At 44.3% G+C, this 27,962-nt stretch overlaps 1 protein-coding gene across 4 annotated transcripts in view; it reads left to right on the forward strand.

Moving 5' to 3' along the window:
• Positions 1-27,962, forward strand: part of GRAMD1C (GRAM domain containing 1C) — a 144,103-nt gene that overhangs the window by 86,473 nt on the left and 29,668 nt on the right. For all 4 annotated transcript variants that reach the window (XM_073577055.1, XM_073577054.1, XM_073577056.1 and 1 more), the window contains one exon: positions 19,737-19,817. In XM_073577055.1, the coding sequence (XP_073433156.1) occupies positions 19,737-19,817 (81 nt within the window). The remainder of the gene's footprint in view (positions 1-19,736; positions 19,818-27,962) is intronic.

The following is a 27,962-nucleotide window of genomic DNA, read 5'->3' on the forward strand; positions in this document are numbered from 1 at the left end:
GTATTATAGTAGTTATATTCTTGTACATAGGGAGCAGTATTATAGTAGTTATATTCTTGTACATAGGAGCAGTATTATAGTAGTTATATTCTTGTACATAGGGAGCAGTATTATAGTAGTTATATTCTTGTACATAGGGGCAGTATTATAGTAGTTATATTCTTGTACATAGGGGGCAGTATTATAGTAGTTATATTCTTGTACATAGGGGCAGTATTATAGTAGTTATATTCTTGTACATAGGGAGCAGTATTATAGTAGTTATATTCTTGTACATAGTGGGCAGTATTATAGTAGTTATATTCTTGTATATAGGGAGCAGTATTATAGTAGTTATATTCTTGTACATAGGGGCAGTATTATAGTAGTTATATTCTTGTACATAGGGGGCAGTATTATAGTAGTTATATTCTTGTACATAGGGGCAGTATTATAATAGTTATATTCTTGTCCATAAGGGGCAGTATTATAGTAGTTATATTCTTGTACATAGGGGCAGTATTATAGTAGTTATATTCTTGTACATAGGGGGCAGTATTATAGTAGTTATATTCTTGTACATAGTGGCAGTATTATAGTAGTTATATTCTTGTACATAGGGGGCAGTATTATAGTAGTTATATTCTTGTACATAGGAGCAGTATTATAGTAGTTATATTCTTGTACATAGGAGCAGTATTATAGTAGTTATATTCTTGTACATAGGGGGCAGTATTATAGTAGTTATATTCCTGTACATAGCGGGCAGTATTATAGCAGTTATATTCTTGTACATAGGAGCAGTATTATAGTAGTTATATTCTTGTACATAGGGGCAGTATTATAGTAGTTATATTCTTGTACATAGAGGCAGTATTATAGTAGTTATATTCTTGTACATAGGGGCAGTATTATAGTAGTTATAGTCTTGTATATAGGGGCAGTATTATAGTAGTTATATTCCTGTATATAGAGGACAGTATTATAGTAGTTATATTCTAGTACATAGGGTGCAGTATTATAGTAGTTATATTCTTGTACATAGGAGCAGTATTATAGTAGTTATATTCTTGTACATAGGAGCAGTATTATCGTAGTTATATTCTTGTACATAGGGGCAGTATTATAGTAGTTATATTCTTGTACATAGGGGGCAGTATTATAGTAGTTATATTCCTGTACATAGCGGGCAGTATTATAGTAGTTATATTCTTGTACATAGGAGCAGTATTATAGTAGTTATATTCTTGTACATAGTGGCAGTATTATAGTAGTTATATTCTTGTACATAGGGGCAGTATTATAGTAGTTATATTCTTGTACATAGGAGCAGTATTATAGTAGTTATATTCTTGTATATAGGGGCAGTATTATAGTAGTTACATTCTTGTACATAGGAGCAGTATTATAGTAGTTATATTCTTGTACATAGGAGCAGTATTATCGTAGTTATATTCTTGTACATAGGGGCAGTATTATAGTAGTTATATTCTTGTACATAGGGGGCAGTATTATAGTAGTTATATTCCTGTACATAGCGGGCAGTATTATAGTAGTTATATTCTTGTACATAGGAGCAGTATTATAGTAGTTATATTCTTGTACATAGGGGCAGTATTATAGTAGTTATATTCTTGTACATAGGAGCAGTATTATAGTAGTTATATTCTTGTACATAGGGGCAGTATTATAGTAGTTACATTCTTGTACATAGGAGCAGTATTATAGTAGTTATATTCTTGTATATAGGGGCAGTATTATAGTAGTTATATTCTTGCACATAGGAGCAGTATTATAGTAGTTATATTTTTGTACATAGGGGGTGTGACGAAAGCCCACCCTGTGCCACCAATACGTCACGATCCCACCACTGACACGGGTATGTCAACGGACGGAGGGATGCGACGCACTGCCGACACACGGCTATCACAGGCACAGTGGGGGCTTATCTTAGTTATTCCGCCACTGGTACCATGTGACAAAAATATACATCAAGCTAATCTTGCTCTAACAATTTACCGCAGGACCTGAGTGAAGTTGGCACCCCATGTTCTCAAAAGATGAATAAAAATACACCATTTGTTTGTGCTGCGTTTGTGCTGGTTTGTGCCGCAAAAATGAACGTTTGCGCCGCTTTGGTTCCAGAGATATTGCGCGTTATATTTTTATGAAGCTCCGCCCACTTTCCACCCCATGTTCTTAAATTTTAAAAATGAATACACCATTTGTTTGTGCTGCGTTTGTGCTGGTTTGTGCCGCAAAAATGAACGTTTGCACCGCTTTGGTTTCCGAGATATTGTGCGCTCAATTTGCTGAAACTCCACCCACTTTCCACCCCATGTTCTTAAATTTTAAAAATGAATACACCATTCGTTTGTGCTGGTTTGTGCCGCAAAAATGAACGTTTGCGCCACTTTGGTTCCAGAGATATTGCGCGTTATATTTTTATGAAGCTCCGCCCACTTTCCACCCCATGTTCTTAAATTTTAAAAATGGATACACCATTTGTTTGTGCTGCGTTTGTGCCGCAAAAATGAACGTTTGCACCGCTTTGGTTTCCGAGATATTGTGCGCTCAATTTGCTGAAACTCCACCCACTTTCCACCCCATGTTCTTAAATTTTAAAAATGAATACACCATTCGTTTGTGCTGCGTTTGTGCTGGTTTGTGCCGCAAAAATGAACGTTTGCGCCGCTTTGGTTTATTAACGTTTGTGCCGCTTTGGTTTATTAACGTTTGTGCCGCTTTGGTTTATTAACGTTTGTGCCGCTTTGGTTTACGAGATATTGTGCGCTCAATTTGCTGTAACTCCACCCACTTTCCACCCCATGTTCTCAAATTTTAAAAATAAATAAATACATCATTCGTTTGTGCTGTATCTCGCACTGAGTTTGTGCCTCAAATCACTGTAACTGATATATGGATAAAGGGAGATAAAAAGAAATGAAAAACACCGGCTAGCCATAGCAATTTTATAATAAAAAAATGTATAGATTGTTCCTTACTAGACCCCATACTTCATTTCGATTTCCTGCTTGTGATGCCCCTCCCCCACACACTGTAACTTGGGGAAAGGCCTAACAATTTGACTACTAGCTGAGAGACTCCCAGGGTAAATCAAGTGTACTTACTTATTTGAACTGAAAATGTGCTAAACGGTCTTGGTAGATTTCTGCAAAGCTATTACCTGAGCAAAGAAACTTTAGTTCAATCATGGAGTTGTACTTTTATCTGTCTACAACAGTGTTTCCCAAGCAGGGTGCCTGCAGGTGTTGCAAAACTACAACTCCCAGCATGACCGGACAGTCAAAGGCTGTCCGGGTATGCTGGGGGTTGTAGTTCTCCAACACATCAAGTTGTTTGTAATTACAGTAATGCTTTAACCCATTAAAAGAGTACTCTGCTGCAAAACTTATCCCCTATCCCACCCCCCGGGGGGGGGGGGTTTGGTACTGACCACTGGGACCCCCTGCAATCTCCTGCAGTGGCCCTCAGTGCTCCCCTGCATGGAGCAATCACCGCCCTGTGCAGAGTGACTGCCAACCACAGGGCTTTGCTGTGGCAGGCACGCCCCCACCATTTATTACTATGGGAGAGGCAGAGATACACAATACACTTTTCATCTGTAAAAGTAGAGAGAAGTGAGCATGCTAAGAATAGGATTATTTAATCTCAGTACAGTGATCCCTCAACACATACAATGGCCCCAACATACGATCATTTCAACATATGAAGGACTCTGTTGAATGCAGCATCACCTGCTCCAGTATGGTTTTAACATACGATGATTCACCTGGAACTAATTACCATTGTATGTTGAGGGACCACTGTATCTTAACTATTAAAAATTATGTAATCAATTATTTTCCATATAATACACTGCATGTAAAACTAATAAAAACATTTTTTGTTTTGATCAGATGCCCAGGAAGCCAGCCTGTGACTATGATGACATTATAAATGTCATCTGTTCTTCACATGAAAAAATTATTACAGGACAGGCAATAGCATTCCCCTCAGAAAAAGTATGGGTAGACTTGTGTCAAAAATTAAATAACAAAATGTCACCAAAAAACCTTTACACGTTTGTAAAGACAAATCGGCACAATGTATGGGAAGCCCTTGGTCTGTACAAAGATGTTACAAATATCCCAAAACAACCTTCCAACAGTGAGAGCTCAGAAGGAACAGAGAGTCATTCATCAGTTCAGTGCTATGACATTCAGCTTGAGTTCAGTCTTTCTTTTCAGAGCTGGATCAAAATTTGGCCTGAAAAAGTAATTTACAATGACAAATCTATGTATGCTGATAAAAGAGAATACACAATCTTAAAACCTGGTACATGGACTCACATATTGAATGAGGAGATCTGGAAAAATATCAAGTCATCGTGCACACTTAAATTCAGGAGGGCAAAGGTTTATCCAAATGTTGTATCTAACTACATAGATATAACAGGGTGCTGCACAGAGTGTGATGCACAACTATCCATAAAAGTTGAAGAAATACCAGAGATTGCTAAGCCAGTAGTGCTTAAGTGTATGATCTGCAATATTGATGACAGTCTCCACACAGGAAAATCAAAACGTAAATTATCAGGAGATTTAAGAAAAAGGTTGTCAAAAGAACTCTGGGAAGGATGAAAACAAGCACATGTATGGCGAGCAGCTGAGGCTTATAAAGTTATGGATGTTGGTGACCCTGAGCCTAGCCATCTACCAAATCTAGCAACGTTAAGAAAAGCCAAGCAAGAGATTGGCGAAAGAGAGTTAATGCACAAGGACCCAATTCTTTCATTACATCTCCTGAAATACAGTGTTCCTCAGACTGGAAGCATACACAACATTGGTCTAGATACATTTTTTTGCCATTACTGGACCCAGTCTCAGATGCAAGTCTACCAAATAAAGTCAAAGAACTTGGGTTCCTATGTAAGTTTTGATGCAACAGGTTCAGTAGTGAGAAAACTAAAAAGACCTGTTGGCATTTCTGCACACATCTTTTTGTACCAAGGGGTTTTGTGTTCGAGTGGAGATCATATCCCAGTAGTGCAGATGCTTTCTGAGAGCCATACTGTTAATTCTATAGCACAATGGCTGACTGAATGGAAACAAGCAGGTGCTACTGTTCCAAAGGAAGCAGTTTGTGATTTCTCCCTCGCTTTGCTTGGAGCTCTAGTTAAGGCTTTCACTCCTTACCCCGACTTGAAGACATATATAAATCAGTGTTTTGGAGTGTTGACCAGGAATGTTGCATCAAAACTACCACCATGCTTTATTAGAATTCATGTTGCGCACTGTATCAAGCTTATTAGCCGATGGGAATGTCTGAGGCAAGCTGGAAACAGAGTAAGGGAATTCTATCTCAGAGCAATGGCACAACTTCTACAGTCTACATCACTTGATGATGCGAGAGAACTCATTCATTCAATTTCAGTTGTTGCTTTTAGTGAATCAGAAGGGAATGATGACAGAGGCACACCAGTTTTATCAGAGACTAGCAAAGTTCAACTGAAGAGACGGATTGCAGAGGGACGTGTTTTACCCACTGTCACTGAAGATGACTATGGAGTAGAGATGAAAGAACAAGAGGATGAGCCAATTCAACCATGCCAAACAGACCTGAAAATATGGGCAACAGAAATTTGTGAAAGGAGTAAGATGCTTGCAGCAAATCATGGTGACCGAGACAATTTACATTTCCTTCCAGAACTTGTTCCAAATCTTTTAAGAATGGCATGTTACCTTCCACTTTGGACAGCCATAATGGTTCCACACTTTAAAAGTGTGAACATGACAGCAAGTTCTGCAAATGTTGAGGCTGAATTTAAGAACATAAAAAATGGACTCTTTAGAATCATAGAATCGTAGAGTTGGAAGGGACCTCCTGGGCCATCTGGTCCAACCCCCTGCTAAAAGCAGGATTCGCTAAATCATCCCAGTCAGATGTCTGTCCAGCCTCTGTTTGAAGACTTCCATTGAAGGAGAACTCACCACTTCTCGTGGCAGCCTGTTCCACTCATTGATCACTCTAACTGTCAAAAAGTTTTTTCTAATATCTAATCTGTGTCTCCTCCCATTCAGTTTCATCCCATTGCTTCTAGTCTTTCCTTGTGCAAATGAGAATAAAGTTGATCCTTCTACAATGTGACAGCCCTTTAGATATTTGTAGACAGCTATTAAGTCTCCTCTCAGTCTTCTCTTTTGCAAACTAAACATTCCCAAATCCTGCAACCTTTCCTCATAAGACAGGGTTTGCAGACCGGTCACCATTCTGGTCGCTCTTTTCTGAACTTGCTCCAGTTTGTTGATGTCTTTTTTAAAATGTGGTGCCCAAAACTGGACACAATATTCCAGATGAGGTCTGACCAAAGAGGAGTAGAGGGAAATAATGACTTCACGTGATCTAGACTGTATGCTTCTGTTAATACATCCTAGAATTGCATTTGCCTTTTTTGCTGCTGCATCACACTGTTGACTCATATTCAGTCTGTGATCTATTAGTATACCCAAGTCTTTTTCACATGTGCTGTCACTTAGCCCTATTCCTCCCATTCTATATATGTTTTTTCCATTTTTATTGCCCAGATGTAGTACTTTGCATTTCTCCCTGTTAAAAACCATTCTGTTAGTTGCTGCCCACTTCTCCAGTTTATTTAAATCTTTTTGAATCCTCTCTCTCTCTTCTCTAGTATTAGCTATCCCTCCTAGCTTTGTGTCATCAGCAAATTTAATCAGTTTACCCTCAATTCCTTCATCTAAATCGTTGATAAAGATGTTGAACAATACAGGGCCCAGGACAGAGCCCTGTGGTACCCCACTTGAGACATTCTTCCAACTGGATGTGCAGCCATTTACGACCACTCTTTGGGTCCGATCACTAAGCCAGTTATGAATCCACCAAACAGTTGCCTTGTCCATTCCATACTTAGTCATTTTTTCAATAAGGATTGTATGAGAGACTTTGTCAAATGCTTTGCTGAAGTCAAGATATACTATATCTACAGCATTTCCTTGATCCACCCAATCAGTGATACCGTCATAGAAGGAAATTAAGTTAGTCTGACATGACTTATTAGTTACAAACCCATGCTGACTCTGTTTAATCACTTCATTCTTATCCAGGTATTGACATACATGTTGTTTAATAATTTGTTCAAAGATCTTTCCTGGTATAGAAGTCAGACTCACCGGCCTATAGTTACCTGGGTCCACCTTCTTCCCCTTTTTGAAGATAGGAACAACATTTGCTCTTCTCCAGTCTTCTGGCACTTCTCCTGTTCTCCAAGAATTTTCAAAGATTATAGAGAGGGGTTCAAAAATTTCTTCTGCTATCTCCTTCAGTACTCTGGGGTGTAATTCATCTGGACCTGGAGACTTGAATTCATTTAGGCTAGCTAAGTGTTTCCTCACTATCTTTCTGTTTATAGATATCCTGGATTCTTCTATTCCCTTAATAGGACAGTGAATAACAGTTGATGTTACATTTCCTTTCTGAGAGAAAACAGATGCAAAATAGGAATTTAAAAGTTCAGCCTTCTCAACATCCTGTCTTACCATTTCATCATTTTCATCCTGTAAAAATCCTCTTTAAACATGAATGTCTCCCTATTAGAACCGACCGATTTGTAATTCGTCACCTTGAATTTATGGAAGGCAAAATGAGACTTTCCTCAGCTCCCATAAAGAAAACCGAAAGCAGTGAAAATATGAGCCAAGAGAATGGGCAAAAAAACAGCAACTGTGAGGAGGATTCACAAGTTCACATAAAATTGGGTGATGAAAGTAGCTTGCAGGAGCAGCCTGTTGAAAATTGGAAAGGTCTCAGTATTCCTCCAAAAAAGAGATTGTCCTACCTAACCCCATGTTCCGAGTTGCTGCACATGGACACAAAATTTAACCGAAAAAAAAAGGTGAGCATTTTGAAAAATGGTAACCATCTAGCTAAAAAACCAATACAAGTAAACAAAAAGCTTATAAGTATCATTAATACCTGTGCATTTGATTCATTTTGCCAGTGTCTTTGTTGTGCATTCTGGGACAGTGGATTATTTTGCAATTATGTCATCAAAGAAAACACCGTTGAAATTTTTGAATTGGTGCAGACAATTGTGACAAAGGGAGTTGGAAAGGAAGTTTATGCAATGAGGGCTAAAATACTGTCTGGAATATTTGAATATGTTCAGCTGAAGTCAGGTGTGAGGCAGGTCAATGCTGAATGTAATGTTGCACACATAATCTCAATGACAATGAGACAGGTACCAAGTGTAATAATTAAAACACAGTGTTCTTCTGTGTACTGCAATAGAAATATAGCTAATTCAAGAGCAATCCCTCTTCTGCCAATCAATATACATATTTTAGAAACTAATGGACTTAGTAAACTTCAGCTAGCATTGGAAGATGGGCTACACCTAAATGTTTCAAAATGTCTAAAGCCATTAAAGTCACCTCAAGAGTGTCCAGATGGCTTGAAAATTCAGGACGCATCTTCATTGAAATTCCTTTGCAGTGGTTCGGTCATGCACAGCTGCACCACTGGACAAGTACTTTGTATTGAAATAAGTGCAGAAACACAGTATACACTGTCCGAAATACCTGTGAACATACATCTGGACAGTCATTCATTTGTGCTACGAGGGGTTGTTGCCTTCATTCCAGGAACTGGCAATATGTCTCTTGGTCATTATGTTGCCTATTGTAGAAGAAAATTTAATGGCTGGGAGAAATATGATGACCTGTGTGACTTTATTACAACAGCCTCTGCAAAGACCAAGATACAACCCCATGTTGTAATATTTACAAAGGAGGAGTGAATATGTGGAGAATCTGTCTCATCATGAGTCCCGTGGCAAGTCACAGGCTCCAAGATTGTTGTGGAAAGTTTAAAAGTATCCTGGCACCAAACAAAGTGTTAGTAATGCTTTCCTCTAAGGTTGTTTTGGTGCTTAAAGTGTATGTTTAAAATAACCTAAAATATGCCTTACCAATATTTTTTTATTCTGTTAACATTTTGTTAATGTGGATTTCCCATTATGATTAAACCGTTTCATGGTTCTTTAAACAGTTCTGCTGTCTACAAAGTTTCATCTGTTATTGGTAATTCCATTTTTATCTGTGTTTGATTTGCAAAGATTTATTAAGCTCTGAAGGTCCTGTTTAGTTGGACAGCTATATTAAAATAACAATACTTTTGTTTTGAGCCAGACACAAAATCATGGTCTACCACGGTTTTGAGTCCAGCAAGAAAACCACATATGGAGCAAAAATGAGCCAACTAGGGTCACTTGCGGACCCCAGCCAGATCATAGAAATGAATGGAGCGTATGCCCAGTATGCCCAAATGTAATGTTAACCCAGCCATATTCACACTGCAATCCAAAGCCATCACACACAAAGTGGTGATGTCTACGGTCATTGCATATTTATGCAAAGATTTTCATAGAAGATGACAGTCACTTTGCATAAACTGGCCAACGTCAAAAGTAATCACAATCTTTTTTTTCCCTGGAATTCTTTTTATAGTGCAACGTAATTTGGCTAAACAATGTGTTAGGCCTGCTGGGTAATATAAAAAAAAGAAACAAAACCCCTCAGCAGGCCCAGATGGAACTATGGGAGTCACTGGGTCCTAAAACCCTCCCTGCAAGGTGACGTCAGCAGGGAGAGGACAGCCAACACTCACGTGACAAAAATAACCAATAAGACTGCAGCTGAAAAGTCAGACACACCTCTGGCTGAGAAACCACAACAGAAAATATATACAATAATTTAATAACGTTGAGACCAGGTGCGGACCACTGGTGCCCCCGCCGATCTAGATTCCCTACGCTGCAACCCTAACTAGACCGTCAGACTTCACACCCGCAAGGGCGATCCACCCGACCACCATCTCCCTAGTCTCACTCCTGTCTCCAACCTGACTAGGGTGGGGGCCCTAGGGTTACAGCTGGTAGTGGCAGAATGTAAATAGGGCACCAGCAGTCCACAGATGTTCTTACCTGGTCCGTAGAAGAAACTGCAGAAGCAAACAATATCTCGGAAACCAAAGCGGTGCAAACGTTCATTTTTGCGGCACAAACCAGCACAAACGCAGCACAAACAAATGGTGTATTCATTTTTAAAATTTAAGAACATGGGGTGGAAAGTGGGGGGAGCTTCATAAAAATATAACGCGCAATATCTCTGGAACCAAAGCGGCGCAAACGTTCATTTTTGCGGCACAAACCAGCACAAACGCAGCACAAACGAATGGTGTATTCATTTTTAAAATTTAAGAACATGGGGTGGAAAGTGGGTGGAGTTTCAGCAAATTGAGCGCACAATATCTCGGAAACCAAAGCGGTGCAAACGTTCATTTTTGCGGCACAAACCAGCACAAACAAATGGTGTATTCATTTTTAAAATTTAAGAACATGGGGTGGAAAGTGGGCGGAGCTTCATAAAAATATAACGCGCAATATCTCTGGAACCAAAGCGGCGCAAACGTTCATTTTTGCGGCACAAACCAGCACAAACCCAGCACAAACAAATGGTGTATTTTTATTCATCTTTTGAGAACATGGGGTGCCAACTTCAGGTCACTTTCTCAGTTCCACTTTGGAACTCGCAGCTCTCCGGCGCCCCCCTTACCCTCGGGTCAGTCAGGGAACTTCACCTAGGATAATTAGTCGCCGGTTGGGCTGCTTGTTGTGCACGGGCAATTAGACTACTGCAGTAAGGGAATTATCAATGCTTTGGCCACAGCCACTCATTCAGCATATAAGACCCTTCCGTACTGCCAACTAGCCCAACCAACCGAATACACCACGCTGCCACCAGCCACGATTCACTTAATCAAAGAGTTAATTAAGAGGGTCCGTGGCAAACCCCCAAATTAGTAGCGATTATCTAAGAAAGGCACATAGTTCGTTTCTTAGAGCATGAAGACAGACTGATAATTTTATCATTTATTCCCAAAATGTGGGCAGTGTTTACATAGATAAAAGTTGTTACAAAGTTGAGACATTAAATATGTACAATGCAAATATAAAAACAGCAAGGATTAAAAAACAGAGCAACACTTACATGTGCTTAGTTGGTATTAGGCAGACCATGTGTGGCAAGGGGGATGGGCCGCTTAGCCAGACGTCCCCGGACATTTGCAGGTTTTTTCAGCATCAAAACTCCAGCTTCAACTAAAGAATTGTAAGGGAGGGATATCTTATAGCCTAGGGTCGGTTACATCACGAAAGGGGCAGTCTGGAGAAGTTTATCCCCCCTTTCTCCAAGTTGCAATTTCACTGTAAAACTTATAATAACTATATCTTAACGAGGAAAGCTCGTATCAACACACCGATGGTCTCATTTTCTCATGGTCTCATTTAGCCCCTGATTTTAAACAAAGACATGCTCTCCACTCAGCTTAATTAACATTCCTAGCTTCAAAGGAAATGGACGGTGTCCTGTTACCAAATGCAGGGACAGAGCAGCACACACACAGCTGCTAAGAAGTGAAAGGGGGGGTGGGGGTCAAAATCTTGCAGCTATGTGACAAGGAGATTTTGTCCTAGAATGGAGGATTCTGGAAGGTTCCAACAAAATCATGCCTTCCAGTACATTACACCTCCCCCTTTTAGAGGATGCTAAGGAGGCCGGGCCTATCGGCCCGCATCCGTGCGCACATCAGCAGGTCTGTCCTCGAAGGACAGCACCTGTTTCTTGGTCCTGGGGGAGGGCCAGGACATGATTGCGTCCACCTTTTCTGGCTCCTGACTTATGGAACCCCCACCTACCCGGTGCCCCAGGTATTGGACCTCGCTCATGCCCATCTGGCACTTTCCCGGCTTGATAGTCAGGCCTGCCTGGTGAAGACGCTTGAGCACCTCCTGGAGATGCTGAAGGTGTTCCTCCCAGGTGGAACTGAAGATGGCGATGTCGTCCAAGTACGCCACCACGTACTTCTCCAGTCCCCGGAGCAGGTGGTTGACCATCCGCTGGAAAGTGGCAGGGGCATTTTTCATGCCGAAGGGCATGACTGTTGACTCGTACAGTCCAAAGGGGGTGATAAAGGAGGATTTCTCCTGCGCCTCAGGGCTCAGGGGATCTGCCAGTATCCCCGACTCAAATCCATGATGGATATGTACTTTGCTTTCGCCAACCGCTCAAGCAGATCCTCGATGCGCGGCATCAGGTGTGCATCAGAGGTTGTGATGGCGTTGAGCCCCCTGTAGTCCACGCAGAACTGGGTGGTCCGATCCTTTTTAGGCACGAGAACTACAGGTGAGGCCCACGCGCTTTTTGACCGTCGAATCACCCCCAGCCTTAACATCTCATTGATCTCTTGGCGCATGACCTGTTGCACCTCCTCAGAGATCCGATAAGGTGTTCGCCGTAGTGGGGCGTGATTCCCGGTGTCCACCTCATGAACCGCTAACTCCGTCCTCCCAGGTCGGTTGGTGAACACGACCCGGAAGGGTTCCAGGGTGGCCACCAACTGCGACCGCTGGGATACGGTTAACAAACCACTTATCTCCATGTCCTCAATGGACCCATTGGCCTTGGCTTGGGCTAGCATGTCCAGGAGACGATCTTCCTCCCCATCCTCGGGCAGGTTGCAGACTGGTAGAACGCAAGCTTCACGTTCGTGGTGCGCCTTCAGCATGTTGACGTGAAAGGCCTTGCGCCTACCCCGAGCATGGTCAAGCGTGACCACGTAGGTGACCCGGTTGAGCTGTTGGTGGACGACGTATGGGCCTTCCCAGGCTGCCTGAAGCTTATGCATTGGTACGGGGACCAGCACCCACACCTTTTGACCCACCTGGTAGGTCCGCTCCCGGGCGTTCTTGTCATACCAGTGCTTCTGGTCAGCCTGAGCCTGCGTCATGTTGTCATGCTCTAACTGCGTCAAGGTCTGCATCTTGTCACGGAAGCGCATGACATAATCCACGATGGACAATTCTGTGGGGTTTGGTTCATCTTCCCAGGATTCTCTTATCCACCCAAGGGGTCCCCGGACTCGCCTGCCATACAGGAGCTCGAAGGGTGAGAACCCGGTCGAGGCCTGCGGAACTTCTCTGTAAGCGAACAGCAGGTGTGGGAGGTACCGCTCCCAGTCGTGCCCTTGGGTCTCAACCAGCATGCGGAGCATCTGTTTGAGGGTACCGTTGAAGCGTTCACACAAACCATTGGTGTGTGGGTGATACGCACTCGATACCAGGTGCTGCACCTGCATCTTCTTACAGAGAGCCTCCATTAGGCGAGACATGAATTGGGTCCCTTGATCGGTAAGCATCTCCCTGGGAAATCCTACTCTTGAAAAGATGGTCACCAGTGCATCAGCCACCTTATCTGCCCTGGTTGAAGACAGAGCTACTGTCTCTGGGTACCGGGTAGCGTAGTCTACAACGGTGAGAATGTATTGCTTTCCAGAGCTGCTGGGGACTGCCAGCGGGCCTACAATGTCCACCGCGATTCTCTGGAAAGGCTCTTCTATCACTGGCAACGGGATAAGAGGGGCCTTAAGAGCAGTCCCCGCCTTACCCACTTTTTGACAGGTGCCACAGGAGCGGCAGTATTGTGTTACATCTGTCCTCATCTTGGGGCATTAGAAGTGTTGAGACAGCCGTGCCTTTGTTTTGCTGATCCCCAAGTGTCCAGCGAGTGGAATCTCATGGGCAATCCGCAACAACTCAGTTCTGAACGGGTAGGGGACGACCAGCTGTCTTTCCCTCAACCACTCCTTTTGGGAATCTCCGGGTACTGTCTCCCGGTACAACCTTCCTCGTTCCCAGAACACCCTCTCCTTATCAGACTCGGAGGTGGGCGTCTCGGCGAGATCTCTCAATTTCTCCAGGCTCGCATCTGAGTGCAGAGCAGCCTGGAACTCCTTGCTGGAGGCGGCCAGAAGTGACGTCAGAGTTCCTTCCTTACTGGGACCCTCTGGAACCTGCTCTGGGGTCACCTCTGGTTCAGTCTCTCCGGTAGCAGAAGAGGGTCCAGAAGACAGGGAGTTACTTGCGATTTGGGCACTCTGACTGCGTGTGACAGCTGCTACGTGTGCTGTCTCCCTGGGGATTTCTACAGACCCACCAGTCGGTGCTGCTATGGGCTGTACCTCCCCATCCACCCCCAACACTTCAGGAGCAGTGCTACTTATGGGACAGTTACCTTCCTCGGTGGCACTGGTCAGTTGCATGGCATTACCTTTCTCATGGTCCCCATGCACCTCCCCATTTCCTTGAGCACCGTTGCTTGCTCCTGCCAGGGGTTCCTCAGCCGTCTCACTCCGCAGAGTGATGGGGCTGAGCACTTCGGTACCTGTAGACACATCTACCGTTTCAAAGAAATGGTTAACAGGTTCAGTCGGCACAGATACATCATCATCATCATTCCTGGGGAAAGAATTGTTGTTAGTTGCATCATTACTCATCAAGTCATTAGCAGGTAACACATTCAGTTTGCCATCATCATCATCATCATCATCAGGGTTAACGTTACCCTTATTATCAGACTTGGGAGGGGTGTCAGGGGCGTAGTATGCAACCATCCTCCCCAAGTCAGTCCCCAATAAAACATCAGTGGGCAGGTTTTCAGACACTCCCACTTCCCTCACCCCGCTCCCAGCACCCCAATCAAGGAATACCCGGGCCACTGGCAAGGGACAGCGGGTAACCCCGATCCCGGTGACAGTCAGGGTTTTCCCCTCAACAAACTCTTCAGGGGCCGCCAGTCCAGGACGGATGAGGGTTCGTTCAGCCCCAGTGTCCTTGAGGCCTGTAGCAAGACGGGCCCCCACCTGGACGGGTTGAACGTTGTCGTCCATCCTCCCAACGACACCTCCCACCAACAGAACAGAGGCGTTGGGCCCAGAGGCCTTGGCTGGGGGGTTCTTCGGCCTTTCCGGACAGGTGAAATGGAGGTGACCAGTCCGATCGCAGTTGTAACACTTGTGACTGTCAGTAGTAGGCCTGGCATTGGCAACAGGGACAGGGCCTCCAGAGGGACGGATAGCTGGGGCACTGGGGTTGGTTGCAGGCTTACCCCCTCTCCAGCTGGTGGTGACTGGCCTAAGCATCTCTGGCTTCCGGTTGGCTTCATAGTTGTCGGCGATCTGCGCCGCTTTGTCTGCATTCGTTGGTTCGCTGTCCAGGATGAACTATTGGACCTCAGCTGGGCAGAGATGCAGGAACCGGTCTTTGGTCATCAGGTTCTTTAGCAGCTCAAAGGAATCAACTGACAGTCCATGGATCCACTGGTCAAAGTGGGTCCTGTGTCCTTGCACCACATCACTATAGCTATCGTGTGGGCCACGTTGGAGGTTCCGGAACTTCTTTCGGTATACCTCAGGTGTCAGACGGTATTTGGCGATCAGAGCCTGCTTGATGGTATCATAGTTGTTATCTTCTTCTGGCCGGAGAGAAACAAATGCCTCCAGGGCTTTGCCTTTTAGCCCCGGGGTCAAGTACTTTGCCCATTGGTCCCTGTCCAGCCGGTACTGTCTGCAGGCTTTCTCAAAGGCTTGCAGAAACGTGTCCAAGTCCCCATCCTTTTCCATCACGGGAAAATGCTCTGGCTGGGGATTAGGACTATGGACGCTACTGGGCTCACTGCTTCGGGCTATGGAGGATGTTCCCCCTTGTCGGAGCATCTCCAGTTCATGGGCTCCCTGGGATTGGGCTAGGCACTCAGCTCTCTCCGCCTCCCGCTCGGCTCGCTGCTCCACTCTATCCTGAGCTTGCTGGATCAGCTTCAGACGTCTATCATGGTTTTCGGCAGGGAGTGCGTCCAAGGCCGCTTGCAGGTAGGGGTCCAACCTTGCCTGGTTGCTTGTGGGGCCGGCATACTGTGGTTGGACCTCAGATGCAGCGCCACCTTGGCTAGGGCCGGCTTCTGCGCCCGCTAGGCTCTGGGCGTTGTCCAGCTGCACCAGAGCCGCGATCAATTGGTCTCTGGTTTTGTTTGTGGCGTCAATGCCTCGGTACGTGCATACTCCAGCAAGAGTTTCCTTTTTCTGCTGTGTATACCAGCGTTCTCTTTTTGCCGCCATGGTTGCCAAATAAAAGTTAGAATAGAAAAATGACGAAAGGGAGGGAATACTTGCACGTACACAAAAATTGTCTCAGCACTAATAACCACTGAGTCTGTTCTCCAAAACCTATGATGCAGGATTCCCGCAGGAACCGTGCAGGTCTTTAGTGATAGGAATGATTGCTCAAACCAAATCACTAATGCTCTATGATAATCCCATCACTGCCACCAAATTGTGACGAAAGCGCACCCTGTGCCACCAATATGTCCCGATTCCACCACTGACATGGGTATGTCAGCGGACGGAGGGATGCGGCGCTCTGCCGCCACACGGCTATCACAGGCACAGTGGGGGCTTATCTTAGTTATCCCGCCACTGGTACCATGTGACAAAAATATCCAGCAAACTAATCTTGCTCTAACAATTTACCGCAGGGGCGTTATTTTGGATGCCGCACCACTGCTAACAACCTTCCAAGAACTGCGGGGATTTATGGATATCCCACTTTCTCAGTTCCACTTTGGAACTCGCAGCTCTCCGGCGCCCCCCTTACCTTCGGGTCAGTCAGGGAACTGCACCTAGGATAATTAGTCGCCGGATGGGCTACTTGTTGTGCACGGGCAATTAGACTACTGCAGTAAGGGAATTATCAATGCTTTGGCCACAGCCACTCATTCAGCATATAAGACCCTTCCGTACTGCCAACTAGCCCAACCAACCGAACACACCACGCTGCCACCAGCCACGATTCACTTAATCAAAGAGTTAATTAAGAGGGTCCGTGGCAAACCCCCAAATTAGTAGCGATTATCTAAGAAAGGCGCATAGTTCGTTTCTTAGAGCATGAAGACAGACTGATAATTTTATCATTTATTCCCAAAAGGTGGGCAGTGTTTACATAGATAAAAGTTGTTACAAAGTTGAGACATTAAATATGTACAATGCAAATATAAAAACAGCAAGGATTAAAAAACAGAGTAACACTTACATGTGCTTAGTTGATATTAGGCAGACCATGTGTGGCAAGGGGGATGGGCCGCTTAGCCAGATGTCCCCGGACATCTGCAGGTCTTTTCAGCATCAAAACTCCAGCTTCAACTGAAGAATTGTAAGGGAGGAGTATCTTATAGCCTAGGGTCGGTTACATCACGAAAGCGGCAGTCTGGAGAAGTTCATCCCCCCTTTCTCCAAGTTGCAATTTCACTGTAAAACTTATAATAACTATATCTTAACGAGGAAAGCTCGTATCAACACACCGATGGTCTCATTTTTCTCAATTTATCGAATCCAATAAGACAACACCAAGCATGCCGTAATTAGGACACTCCATTTGGGAGCAATCCATATCTCAGTTTCTGGAGGGGTAAGAACCGTGAAAATTAGGGGTTAGAAAGCTGGTTTAGTTGCCTACACAGAGATGTGATTATTATATCTTTGCGGTGTATGGTTTTTGCGATATGACTTGTTTTAATACTTCCCATAGCTGAATTCAAGGACCTGGTTTTAAACAAAGACAGGCTCTCCACTCAGCTTAATTAACATTCCTAGCTTCACAGGAAATGGCCGGTGTCCTGTTACCAAATGCAGGCACAGAGCAGCACACACACACAGCTGCTAAGGAGTGAAAGGGGGGGTGGGGGTCAAATGCTTACAGCTATGTGACAAGGAGATGTTCTTCTGGAATGGAGGATTCTGGAAGGCTCCAACAAAATCATGCCTTCCAGTACATTACATTGTACATAGGGGCAGTGCAATAGTAGTTATATTCTTGTACATAGGAGCAGTTTTATAGTAGTTATATTCTTGTACATAGGAGCAGTATTATAGTAGTTATATTCTTGTACATAGGGGGTGGTATTATAGTAGTTATATTCTTGTACATAGGGGCAGTATTATAGTAGTTATATTCTTGTGCATAGGAGCAGTATTATAGTAGTTATATTCTTGTACATAGGGGGGCAGTATTATAGTAGTTATATTCTTGTACATCGGAGCAGTATTATAGTAGTTATATTCTTGTACATAGGGGCAGTATTATAGTAGTTATATTCTTGTACGTAGGGGCAGTATTATAGTAGTTATATTCTTGTGCATAGGAGCAGTATTATAGTAGTTATATTCTTGTACATAGGGGCAGTATTATAGTAGTTATATTCTTGTACATAGGGGCAGTATTATAGTAGTTATATTCTTGTATATAGGAGCAGTATTATAGTAGTTATATTCTTGTACACAGGGGGCAGTATTATACAAGTTATATTCTTGTACATAGGGACAGTATTATAGCAGTTATATTCTTGTACATACGAGCAGTATTATAGTAGTTATATTCTTGTACATAGGGGGTGGTATTATAGTAGTTATATTCTTGTACATAGGGGCAGTATTATAGTAGTTATATTCTTGTATATAGGAGCAGTATTATAGTAGTTATATTCTTGTACACAGGGGGCAGTATTATACTAGTTATATTCTTGTACATAGGGACAGTATTATAGCAGTTATATTCTTGTACATACGAGCAGTATTATAGTAGTTATATTCTTGTACATAGGGGGTGGTATTATAGTAGTTATATTCTTGCACATAGGGGCAGTATTATAGTAGTTATATTCTTGTACATAGGGGCAGTATTATAGTAGTTATATTCTTGTACATAGGGGCAGTATTATAGTAGTTATATTCTTGTACATACGAGCAGTATTATAGTAGTTATATTCTTGTACATAGGGGGTGGTATTATAGTAGTTATATTCTTGTACATAGGGGCAGTATTATAGTAGTTATATTCTTGTACATACGAGCAGTATTATAGTAGTTATATTCTTGTACATAGGGGGTGGTATTATAGTAGTTATATTCTTGTACATAGGGGCAGTATTATAGTAGTTATATTCTTGTATATAGGAGCAGTATTATAGTAGTTATATTCTTGTACACAGGGGGCAGTATTATACTAGTTATATTCTTGTACATAGGGACAGTATTATAGCAGTTATATTCTTGTACATACGAGCAGTATTATAGTAGTTATATTCTTGTACATAGGGGGTGGTATTATAGTAGTTATATTCTTGCACATAGGGGCAGTATTATAGTAGTTATATTCTTGTACATAGGGGCAGTATTATAGTAGTTATATTCTTGTACATAGGGGCAGTATTATAGTAGTTATATTCTTGTACATACGAGCAGTATTATAGTAGTTATATTCTTGTACATAGGGGGTGGTATTATAGTAGTTATATTCTTGTACATAGGGGGGCAGTATTATAGTAGTTATATTCTTGTACATAGGAGCAGTATTATAGTAGTTATATTCTTGTACATAGGGGCAGTATTATAGTAGTTATATTCTTGTATATAGGAGCAGTATTATAGTAGTTATATTCTTGTACACAGGGGGCAGTATTATACTAGTTATATTCTTGTACATAGGAGCAGTATTATAGTAGTTATATTCTTGTACACAGGGGGCAGTATTATACTAGTTATATTCTTGTACATAGGGACAGTATTATAGCAATTATATTCTTGTACATACGAGCAGTATTATATTAGTTATTTTCTTGTACATACTGTAGGGACAGTATTATAGTAGTTATTTTCTTGTATATAGTGGACAGTATTATTTCCACATTTCCACTTATATTCTTGTGTATAGGGACAGTATTATAGTATATATATGTACATTGTATATTGCACATAGGATGTGAAGTGGACAATGATGTCTATATTTTGCTTCTCAGTTTTTTTTCACATCATTTGCTGCAAGAGACAGAAGCTTCCTGAACATGTTCCGCATGTGGCAGAATGTTCTCCTGGATAAGGTAAGTCAGTTCTGTTATCTTAATATTGCCCATAAAATCCTTGCATTATTTTGCATGGATTCTTACAGTTGCTTTATGTTCTCCCGTTATTAATATGGTTTTCTTGGTTTGGAGATTATTATTCTCTTAGGGACCCCTCTATTCTTGATAACCAGCCTTGTTGCAGCTGACAGCTGAGGGTTGCAGCTCCCAGCTGTGAGTTTTTCCTGGCTGGTTAGCAAAAATATGGGTGAACCCACACCAAGTTTTTTTTTTTTTAAATTATTTATTTACAGCGCCGGAGCAGCTGATGAATACTCCCATCCACCGCTCCTGCTCTCACTGTTATTAGCGGCAGCAGGTGTTGGATAATGGGATCAGTAGTCCCATCAGCTGACACCAGTGACCGGAGGTAAACTTTATACCTCCGATCATAGCTGAGCGCTAATGCTGTCTTTTGACAGCGTGGGAACCGCGGCTGTCTGACCGGCGGGGATGATTTCCCCGCCGATCAGAAGTTGTGTTTGCCGCACTGCCATGCACACGATAGCGTGACAAACACCAGGTGTTCAGGCAGCCGAACCCCAACAGTAACATGGACTTCCTGGAGAAGTCCGTATCCGCGTCCGAACAGTAGGTGTTCGGTACGGACGCTGAACTTTACTGTTCGAGTTCGTCCATCTCTAATCACCGTTTTTGGTATAAATTCTATCACCACACGGCTCACAATTTACCAGCTGTTGCCGTAGATTGTAAGAAACCCCCAGACTCCGCATTCATGATCTGCAGGCTTCTGCGTCTGTGGATTAGAATCATTAATAGACAGGCAGTGACCACAATAATAGCAGTGTGGAGATCAATCAGTGAGGTCAGTCATTCTCTGAGGAGACGGGGGTGAATCCGGCGGCCCTTATATAAGGGTGAAGCCAGGACATGGTGTACAAGCATTTCTCCTGGAAAGCCTGAGGAATATGGGGCGTTCCAGACATTGTTCCGAAGAACAGCGGACTGTGAATAAAAAGTTAATTGGAGATGGTAAAACTTATAAAGAAGAGCAGACAATGATCGGCTGATCAGCTACAATGATCGCCAATGCTTTATAATGGAAAGCCAAACCAGGAGACGTGGAAGAAAGCGGAAGACGACCATTCTAATGGATGGAAGAATGGCCGGATTGGGAAAGGCTCAGCTGATGATCGGCTCCAGGATGATCACAGTCTCAAGTGGCCTGTGAGGACTGTGACAGGTAGAAGACGTCTGTGTGAAGCTAATCTCTTAGCAATAAGTCCCCGTAAAGTCCCACTGATAAAAAAGACATGTACTGAAGAGAATGCAGTGTGCCAAAGAGCACATCACCCGGCTGTGAGGCAGTGACCGGTGTCATATGTGAGGGTCACTATGTGTCCCCCAGGAAGCGCACAGAAGCATAATCCCCTCCTGAACGTCTGATACAGTAACAAGGACAAAGACATGACGGCCATCTTCATTACATTCAGCCTCAGATCCTATGTTACGTCATTTTCTCGCCATACTGCTTTTTACAGGAGTGGGAAGGTGGCGACATGGACCAGCAGAACAGTCTATGTCTCTGGGAATAGCACAGTGCCCCATGATAGATCCACATAACACGACCGCAGAGAAGCTCTGACCATCGGGACCTGATAACGAGGCCGATAAGTATCACCCCCTGCACATGCGGGGGGCAGGTGGTCCAGGACCGTCTGCTGCATGCAGCTGTTCTCATTCCAGTGTCACGTTGCTGATTATCAGCCATGATGTAGCAGATACCGGCGGTGGACAGGCGTGTGACATCTCATTCTCTATCCTGAGCGGCTGACATGCTGCATCTCCTCCGATGAGGCCGTCCTGATATCAGCCGGCTGGAGATTAATAGACATTGAGATTCCCTTCATATAACGCTTATATTATATAGCCCCCCCATATCATACCGGTGTTATATAACCCTCCATATCAAACAGGCGTTATATATCCCCCCATATTATACAGGCGTTATGTAACACCCCACATCATACAAGCGTTATATAACCCCACACATCATACAGGCGTTATATAACCCCACACATCATACAGGCATTATATAACCCTCCATATTATACAGGCGTTATGTAACCCCACACATCATACAGGCATTATATAACCCTCCATATTATACAGGCGTTATGTAACCCCACACATCATACAGGTGTTGTATAACCCCCCATATCTTACAGGCATTATATAACCCCCCCATATCATACAGGTGTTTTATAACCCCCCACATCATACAGGCATTATATAACCCTCCATATCATATGGGCGTTATATAAACCCCATATCATACAGGTGTTATATGACCTAACATATCATACAGGTGTTATATAACCCCCCCATATCATACAGGTGTTATATAAATGTTCATATCATACTGGTTTTATATATCCCCCCATATCATACAGGTGTTATATAACCCCTCCCCCTGCTTGCTGCACTCAGATGCAAATCCTGCCTGCTGCACTCTAGTGTAATTCCTGCCTGCTGCACTCGGATGCAAATCCTGCCTGCTGCTCCATCCAGTCTGTCCTTCTGGGTCCAGCTGCTTCGCGTCCGTTGGTCTGTTCTGGAGTGGCACCTGGCGTTCATCGGGAGCCAAGTCTAACCTCACCATCAGAGACTCTAGTGAACAGTCCGGTGCTTGCTTACTCACGCCCCTCCAGGCTCTCCGCGGTCCGTGACACAGTGGTTCCACAAACCATGTCCGTCACAGTTTGCTCAGGCCATGGACCCTGCTGGATCCTGTCTGATCAGACTATGTATCAAGAGCTCTGTCAACAGAGAAGCATACAAGAGAAGTTGTTTATGCAGTTGCAGTCCCTGACTACCAAGATGGAGCCCTTATAACTTCCTAACAAAAAATTTTTTTAACCCTTATAACTTGCTAACAAAAAAATTTTTGTTTCCAAAATTGTGCTGATGTAAAGTAAACATGTGGGAAATGTTATTTATTAAGAAATTTGTGTGACATGTCTCTCTGATTTAAGAACATAAAAATTTAAAGTTTGAAAATTGCAAAATTTTCAAAATTTTCTCCATATTTACATTTTTTTCATAACTAAACAGAAGTCATATCGAAGAAATTTTACCACTAACATGAAGTAAAATATGTCTTGAAAAAACAGTCTCAGAATCAGCGGGATCCGTTAAAGCGTTCCAGAGTTATAACCTCATAAAGTGAGAGTGGTCAGAATTGTAAAAATTGGCCTGGTCATTAAGCTGCAGAATGGCTCTGTCACTAAGGGGTTAAACATCTCTCCAGAGTCTCCTCATGTTCATGCAGCTGGGTCTTCTCCGGAGACCCCTCAGTCAGTCTGCTTAGTTCAAGCTTCAGGTCCCCGACTCGCAGCTCTCCACCACGCTTTGACGGCAATCCTAAGCTCTGCCGTGGGTTCATCAATCAGTGCAAGCTACATTTTGAACTCCTTCCTCATCACTTCCCGTCAGACAGTACAAAGGTAGCATTCCTTATGTCACATCCTGGAGGTGAGGCCCTGGCATGGTTGAATCCATTATGTGAGAGAGAGGACCCCATCATCTCCAATTTCTCCATATTCCTAGAGGCCTTTCACAAAGTATTCGATGAACCCGAGCGAGCCACCACTTCATCTTCCACTCTTCTTCGCTTATGCCAGCCCAACTCATCTGTGGGACAATATGCGGTATGCTTCCGTTCTCTGGCTTCCGAACTCGGTTGGAATAACGAAGCGTTGGTGGCAACATTCTGGGAGGGCTCTCTGGAAACATAAATGATGAGCCAGGAGGTCGCGACCTATCAACTACCTTCGACGACCTGGTCTCCCTGGCCATATGTATAGACCTTCATTTCCAGGAACGCACCTGTGACGTAGCACGTGAAAGAAGATCATGACGTCTGGTCCCGTCCTTTCAGAGACTGCTTGTTCCTCCACCCTCCCTTGTCAAGGCCTGACCAGAACCCATGCGTGTCGACTACTTTGCTCTTTCCAGTCAGCGACAGAAGGATCGCCGTGCTAAAGGCCGGTGCCTGAATTGTGGTGATATAGGTCACTTCATTCGCTCCTGTCCGGTACGGCCGGAAAACTCCAGCGTCTGTGATCGGTAGGGGAGGCCTTTCTAGATGGAAAAACTCCTCTCAACCCCTGACTCTTACTGTGGCCGTGAGAACCGGTGAATCCAAGTTTGTTGAGACAGCGTATGTGGATTCTGGGGCAGCGGGAAACTTTGTCCTCCAGGCTGTAGTGCATCGCCCAGTCCGTCCACTTCAAAACCCTCTGACAATAACTTCTGTTGATGGGAGATCTCTTCGGGTGGCGATTCGTCTGGTTACTGAGCCACTTGTGGTCCGTATTAGTATGCTTCACACAGAGAAGATAGTCTTCTATGTTCTGCCTCCCATGTCTCAATCCTTTCTCTTAGGTTTGCCATGGCTACGAGAACACGAACCTGTGTTGGACTGAGCAACTGGAAAAGTGCTCGCTGGGGAAATTCCTGTCATGAGAGATGTCTGGTTCCAGTACGTCTGACTAAGGTTCCGTCTTCTTCAGCATCGCTGTCTGGTTTGCCGTCTGCATATTGGTCCTTTGCTGATGTTTTTGACAAGAAGGAAGCAGAGACTTTGCTGCCCCACAGGCCATATGAATGTCCTATCGACTTAATTCCTGGATCTACACCCCCTAGAGGTCAAATTTACCCTCTGTCCCCAGCTGAGACTCAAGCCATGTCGGGCTACATTTGGGAGAATTTGGCCAAGAGGTTCATTCAGAAGTCCTCTTCTCCTGCTGGGGCTGAGTTTTTCTTCGTTAAGAAGAAGGATGGATCACTTCGACCCTGTATAGACTATCTGGGCCTCAACCATATCACGGCGAAGAATTGATACCCTATCCCACTAATTCTTGAGTTGTTTGATCGGTTAAGAGGTGCCAGGATCTTCACCAAATTAGATTTGAGGGGCGCCTACAATCTGATCCGCCTTCACCGGAGAGACAAATGGAAGATGGCTTTCAACACCAGGGACGGACATTATGAATACCGCATGATGCCCTTCGGTCTCAGTAATGCACCGCCTGTTTTCCGAGAGTTTGGCAATTATATTTTTCAGGACCTGCTTTATTCCTGCATTGTGGTGTACCTGTGCGATATTCTGGTATTCTCTCCAGATCTGGCCTCCCACAGACGAGCAGTTTGGCGAGTTCTTCAGCGTCTTAGGCAGAATCGACTCTACACCAAGTATGAGAAATGCGTTTTTGAACAGTCCTCTCTTCCCTCCTTGGGTTACATTGTCTCACATACCGGACTCAGGATGGATCCTGAGAAAGTCTTCCATCCTTAAATGACCACTGCCCGTTGGAGTCAAAGCAATCCAAAGATTTCTTGGCTTTCCAAATTACTATCGGCAATTTATTCCTCAATTCTCCACTCTGACTGATCCCATCTCTGCTATGACCGGAAAGGGAGCCGATCCAAAGAACTGGTCCTCCAAGGCTGAAGAGGCTTTCCACTCTCTTAAACGGTTCTTCTCCACCGCACCCATTCTGCATTGTCTGGATCTGAACAAACAGTTCTTCCTTGAGGTGGATACATCCTCATTAGGGGCCGGAGCGGTGCTTGCTCAGAAGTCATTCTCAGGTCACCGCGTGTCCTTCGGTTTCTTCTCCAAGATATTCTCCACTCCAGAGCGTAACCACTCCATCGGGGACCCGGAGTTGCTCACCATTAAGATGGCTTTGGAGGAGTGGTGATACCTGCTGGAGGGCGCAGTCTATCCAGTAGTTACTGTATCTACATGGACCATAAGAAACTGGCGTATCTCCAGTCCACCCAGAGACTTAATCCTCTCCAAGCAAGGTGGGCTTTGTTTTTTGCCTGCTTTAACTTTCTTTTACATTTCAGGTCCAGTGACAAGAATATCAAAGCTGATGCCCTCTCTCACTCATTTCTGTCTGGGGACCAATGTCACAGTTCAATTCTTGGATCTGTGTCAGATTCTAGATTCCCTCATTTAAACCTTTTTTTTCCCTTTCAGGCCTTTGGGGCCTTAATGTGGGTTTTTGCCCCCGGTGACCACAGGTGTTATTACATGTCTGATAGTTTTCTTTGCTTCACCTTTTGCCCCCGGTGGTCACTGGGGTTATTGCATGTTTTTGGTTTCTCTGCTGATGGTGACCACTCCTCCTTTGCTATATAAGGTCACCTGGTGAATCAGCTGGTGTTGGTTACAGCATGTCCTTTTTGGATTCCAACCACGGTGAAGTTAGCATCTGGCTCAGAGGTGTTGAGCCACTGCTGAAAGCTGATCTGGTGCTGATCTCTGCTGCCCGGTGACTGCAGCCAGTGTCGGACTGAGGTGCCAAGGGCCCACCAATAACACTGACTTTAGGGGCCCACCTGCATACAAATATTACACTACCCTCGTTCACAAATTTATCTATGTTTCTATATAATAATAAACTGGGTAGTTTGATTAATGAATGATGACATGTTGCCTTTTTCTATACAAAATCAATTGAATTATGCGAAGTACTTCTCATACAGTGGGGTTGGGGGCCCAGATCTATACAGGGGCCCACCGGGGGATTTCCATGTTACCCTATGGGCCAGTCCGAGCCTGACTGCAGCGGAGAAAGATTGAAGGTAGCAGCTGGCTCTGAGGTGTCGAGCCCCTGCTGAAAGCTAATCCGGTGATGAACTCTGCTGCCTGGTGACTGCAGCAGAGAAAGATTGAAGGTAGCAGCTGGCTCTGAAGTGTCGAGCCACTGCTGAAAGCTAATCCGGTAATGAACTCTGCTGCCTGGTGACTGCAGCAGAGAAAGATAAGTATCTTGTTGTTTTCCCCAGTTTGGTGTATTTTCCTTCTTGTGTATTAGTGCAGCGGTGGGACCAGTGTCCACACTAGCCAGTTCCCTAGTAAGGCATAGGTGCAGGGCTAGTGAGGGATTCAGGTATCCTGGTCGGCGACAGGTGAAGAGCCTGTATAGGGAACGTTAGGAGTGTTCAGGGACACTGCCTCAGGGGAGTGCAGGTGTCTCCACATCCCCGTTCCCTATTGCAGGGCCCACCGTTGTAACTGTTTCCCCGGTGTTCCCCTTTTGTCTTGTTGTTTTAGTTACCGACCTGCGGGTCGTGTCACACAGGACAGGTACAGGTGACAGTTTTGTTGTTTCAGTTACCAACCTGCGGGTCGTGTCACACTGGACAGGTACACGTGACAACCAAGAGGAGGACCCTCAATTTATCATTGAACCCTCCAAGATGGTTACTGTCACCCCAGTCAGCTTGTCGCAAATTCCCCCAGGAAAGACCCTTGTGGTTGAATCTGAGAAGGAGCGGGTTTTGTTCTGTGGCCACTTGTCCAAGGTGGCTGGTCACGTGGGACAAAGGAAGACATTACAATTGATCTCTCGTCACTACTGGTGGCCATCCATGAGGAGGGAGATCTATGCTTATGTGGCTGCCTGTCCAATTTATGCCTACAACAAAGTTCCTAGATGACTTCCTTCCGGTTCTCTCCTGCCATTACCCATACCATCTGGTCCATGGCAGCACATAGCAATTGACTTCATTATGGATTTGCCAGTATCCGGGGGTTGCACCGTTGTGACGAACATCCCACCGCTACCACCAATATGTGACGAACGGCGGACCGCCGTCGCCAAATTGCGACGGACAGCGGACCCTGTGCCACAAAAACGTCACGATCCCACCACCGACACGGGTTTGTCAGCGGACAGAGGGACTTGACGCACTGCCGGCACACGGCTTTCACAGGCACAGTGGGGGCTTATCTTAGTTATCCCACCACCGGCACCACGTGACAAAAATACAGTAAGCTAATCTTGCTCTAACAATTTACCGCAGGGGGTATTTTGGATGCCCCACCACTGCTAACAACCTTCCAAGAACTGCGGGGATTTATGTATATCCCACTTTCTCAGTTCCACTTTCCAGCTTTCCGGCGCCCCCTTACCCTCAGGTCAGTCAGGGAACTGCACCCAGGATAATTAGTCGCCAGACAGGCTGCCTGTTGTGCACAGGCCGCTAGACTACTGCAGTAAGGGAATTATCAATGCTGTGGCCGCAGCCCCTCATTCAGCATGTAAGACCCGTCTGTACTGCCAGCTAACCTAGCCAGCCGTG

The sequence above is a fragment of the Dendrobates tinctorius genome, unplaced genomic scaffold, assembly GCF_039654945.1.
Source record: "Dendrobates tinctorius isolate UK_male_01 unplaced genomic scaffold, ASM3965494v1 ptg000054l, whole genome shotgun sequence".
NCBI lineage: Eukaryota > Metazoa > Chordata > Amphibia > Anura > Dendrobatidae > Dendrobates > Dendrobates tinctorius.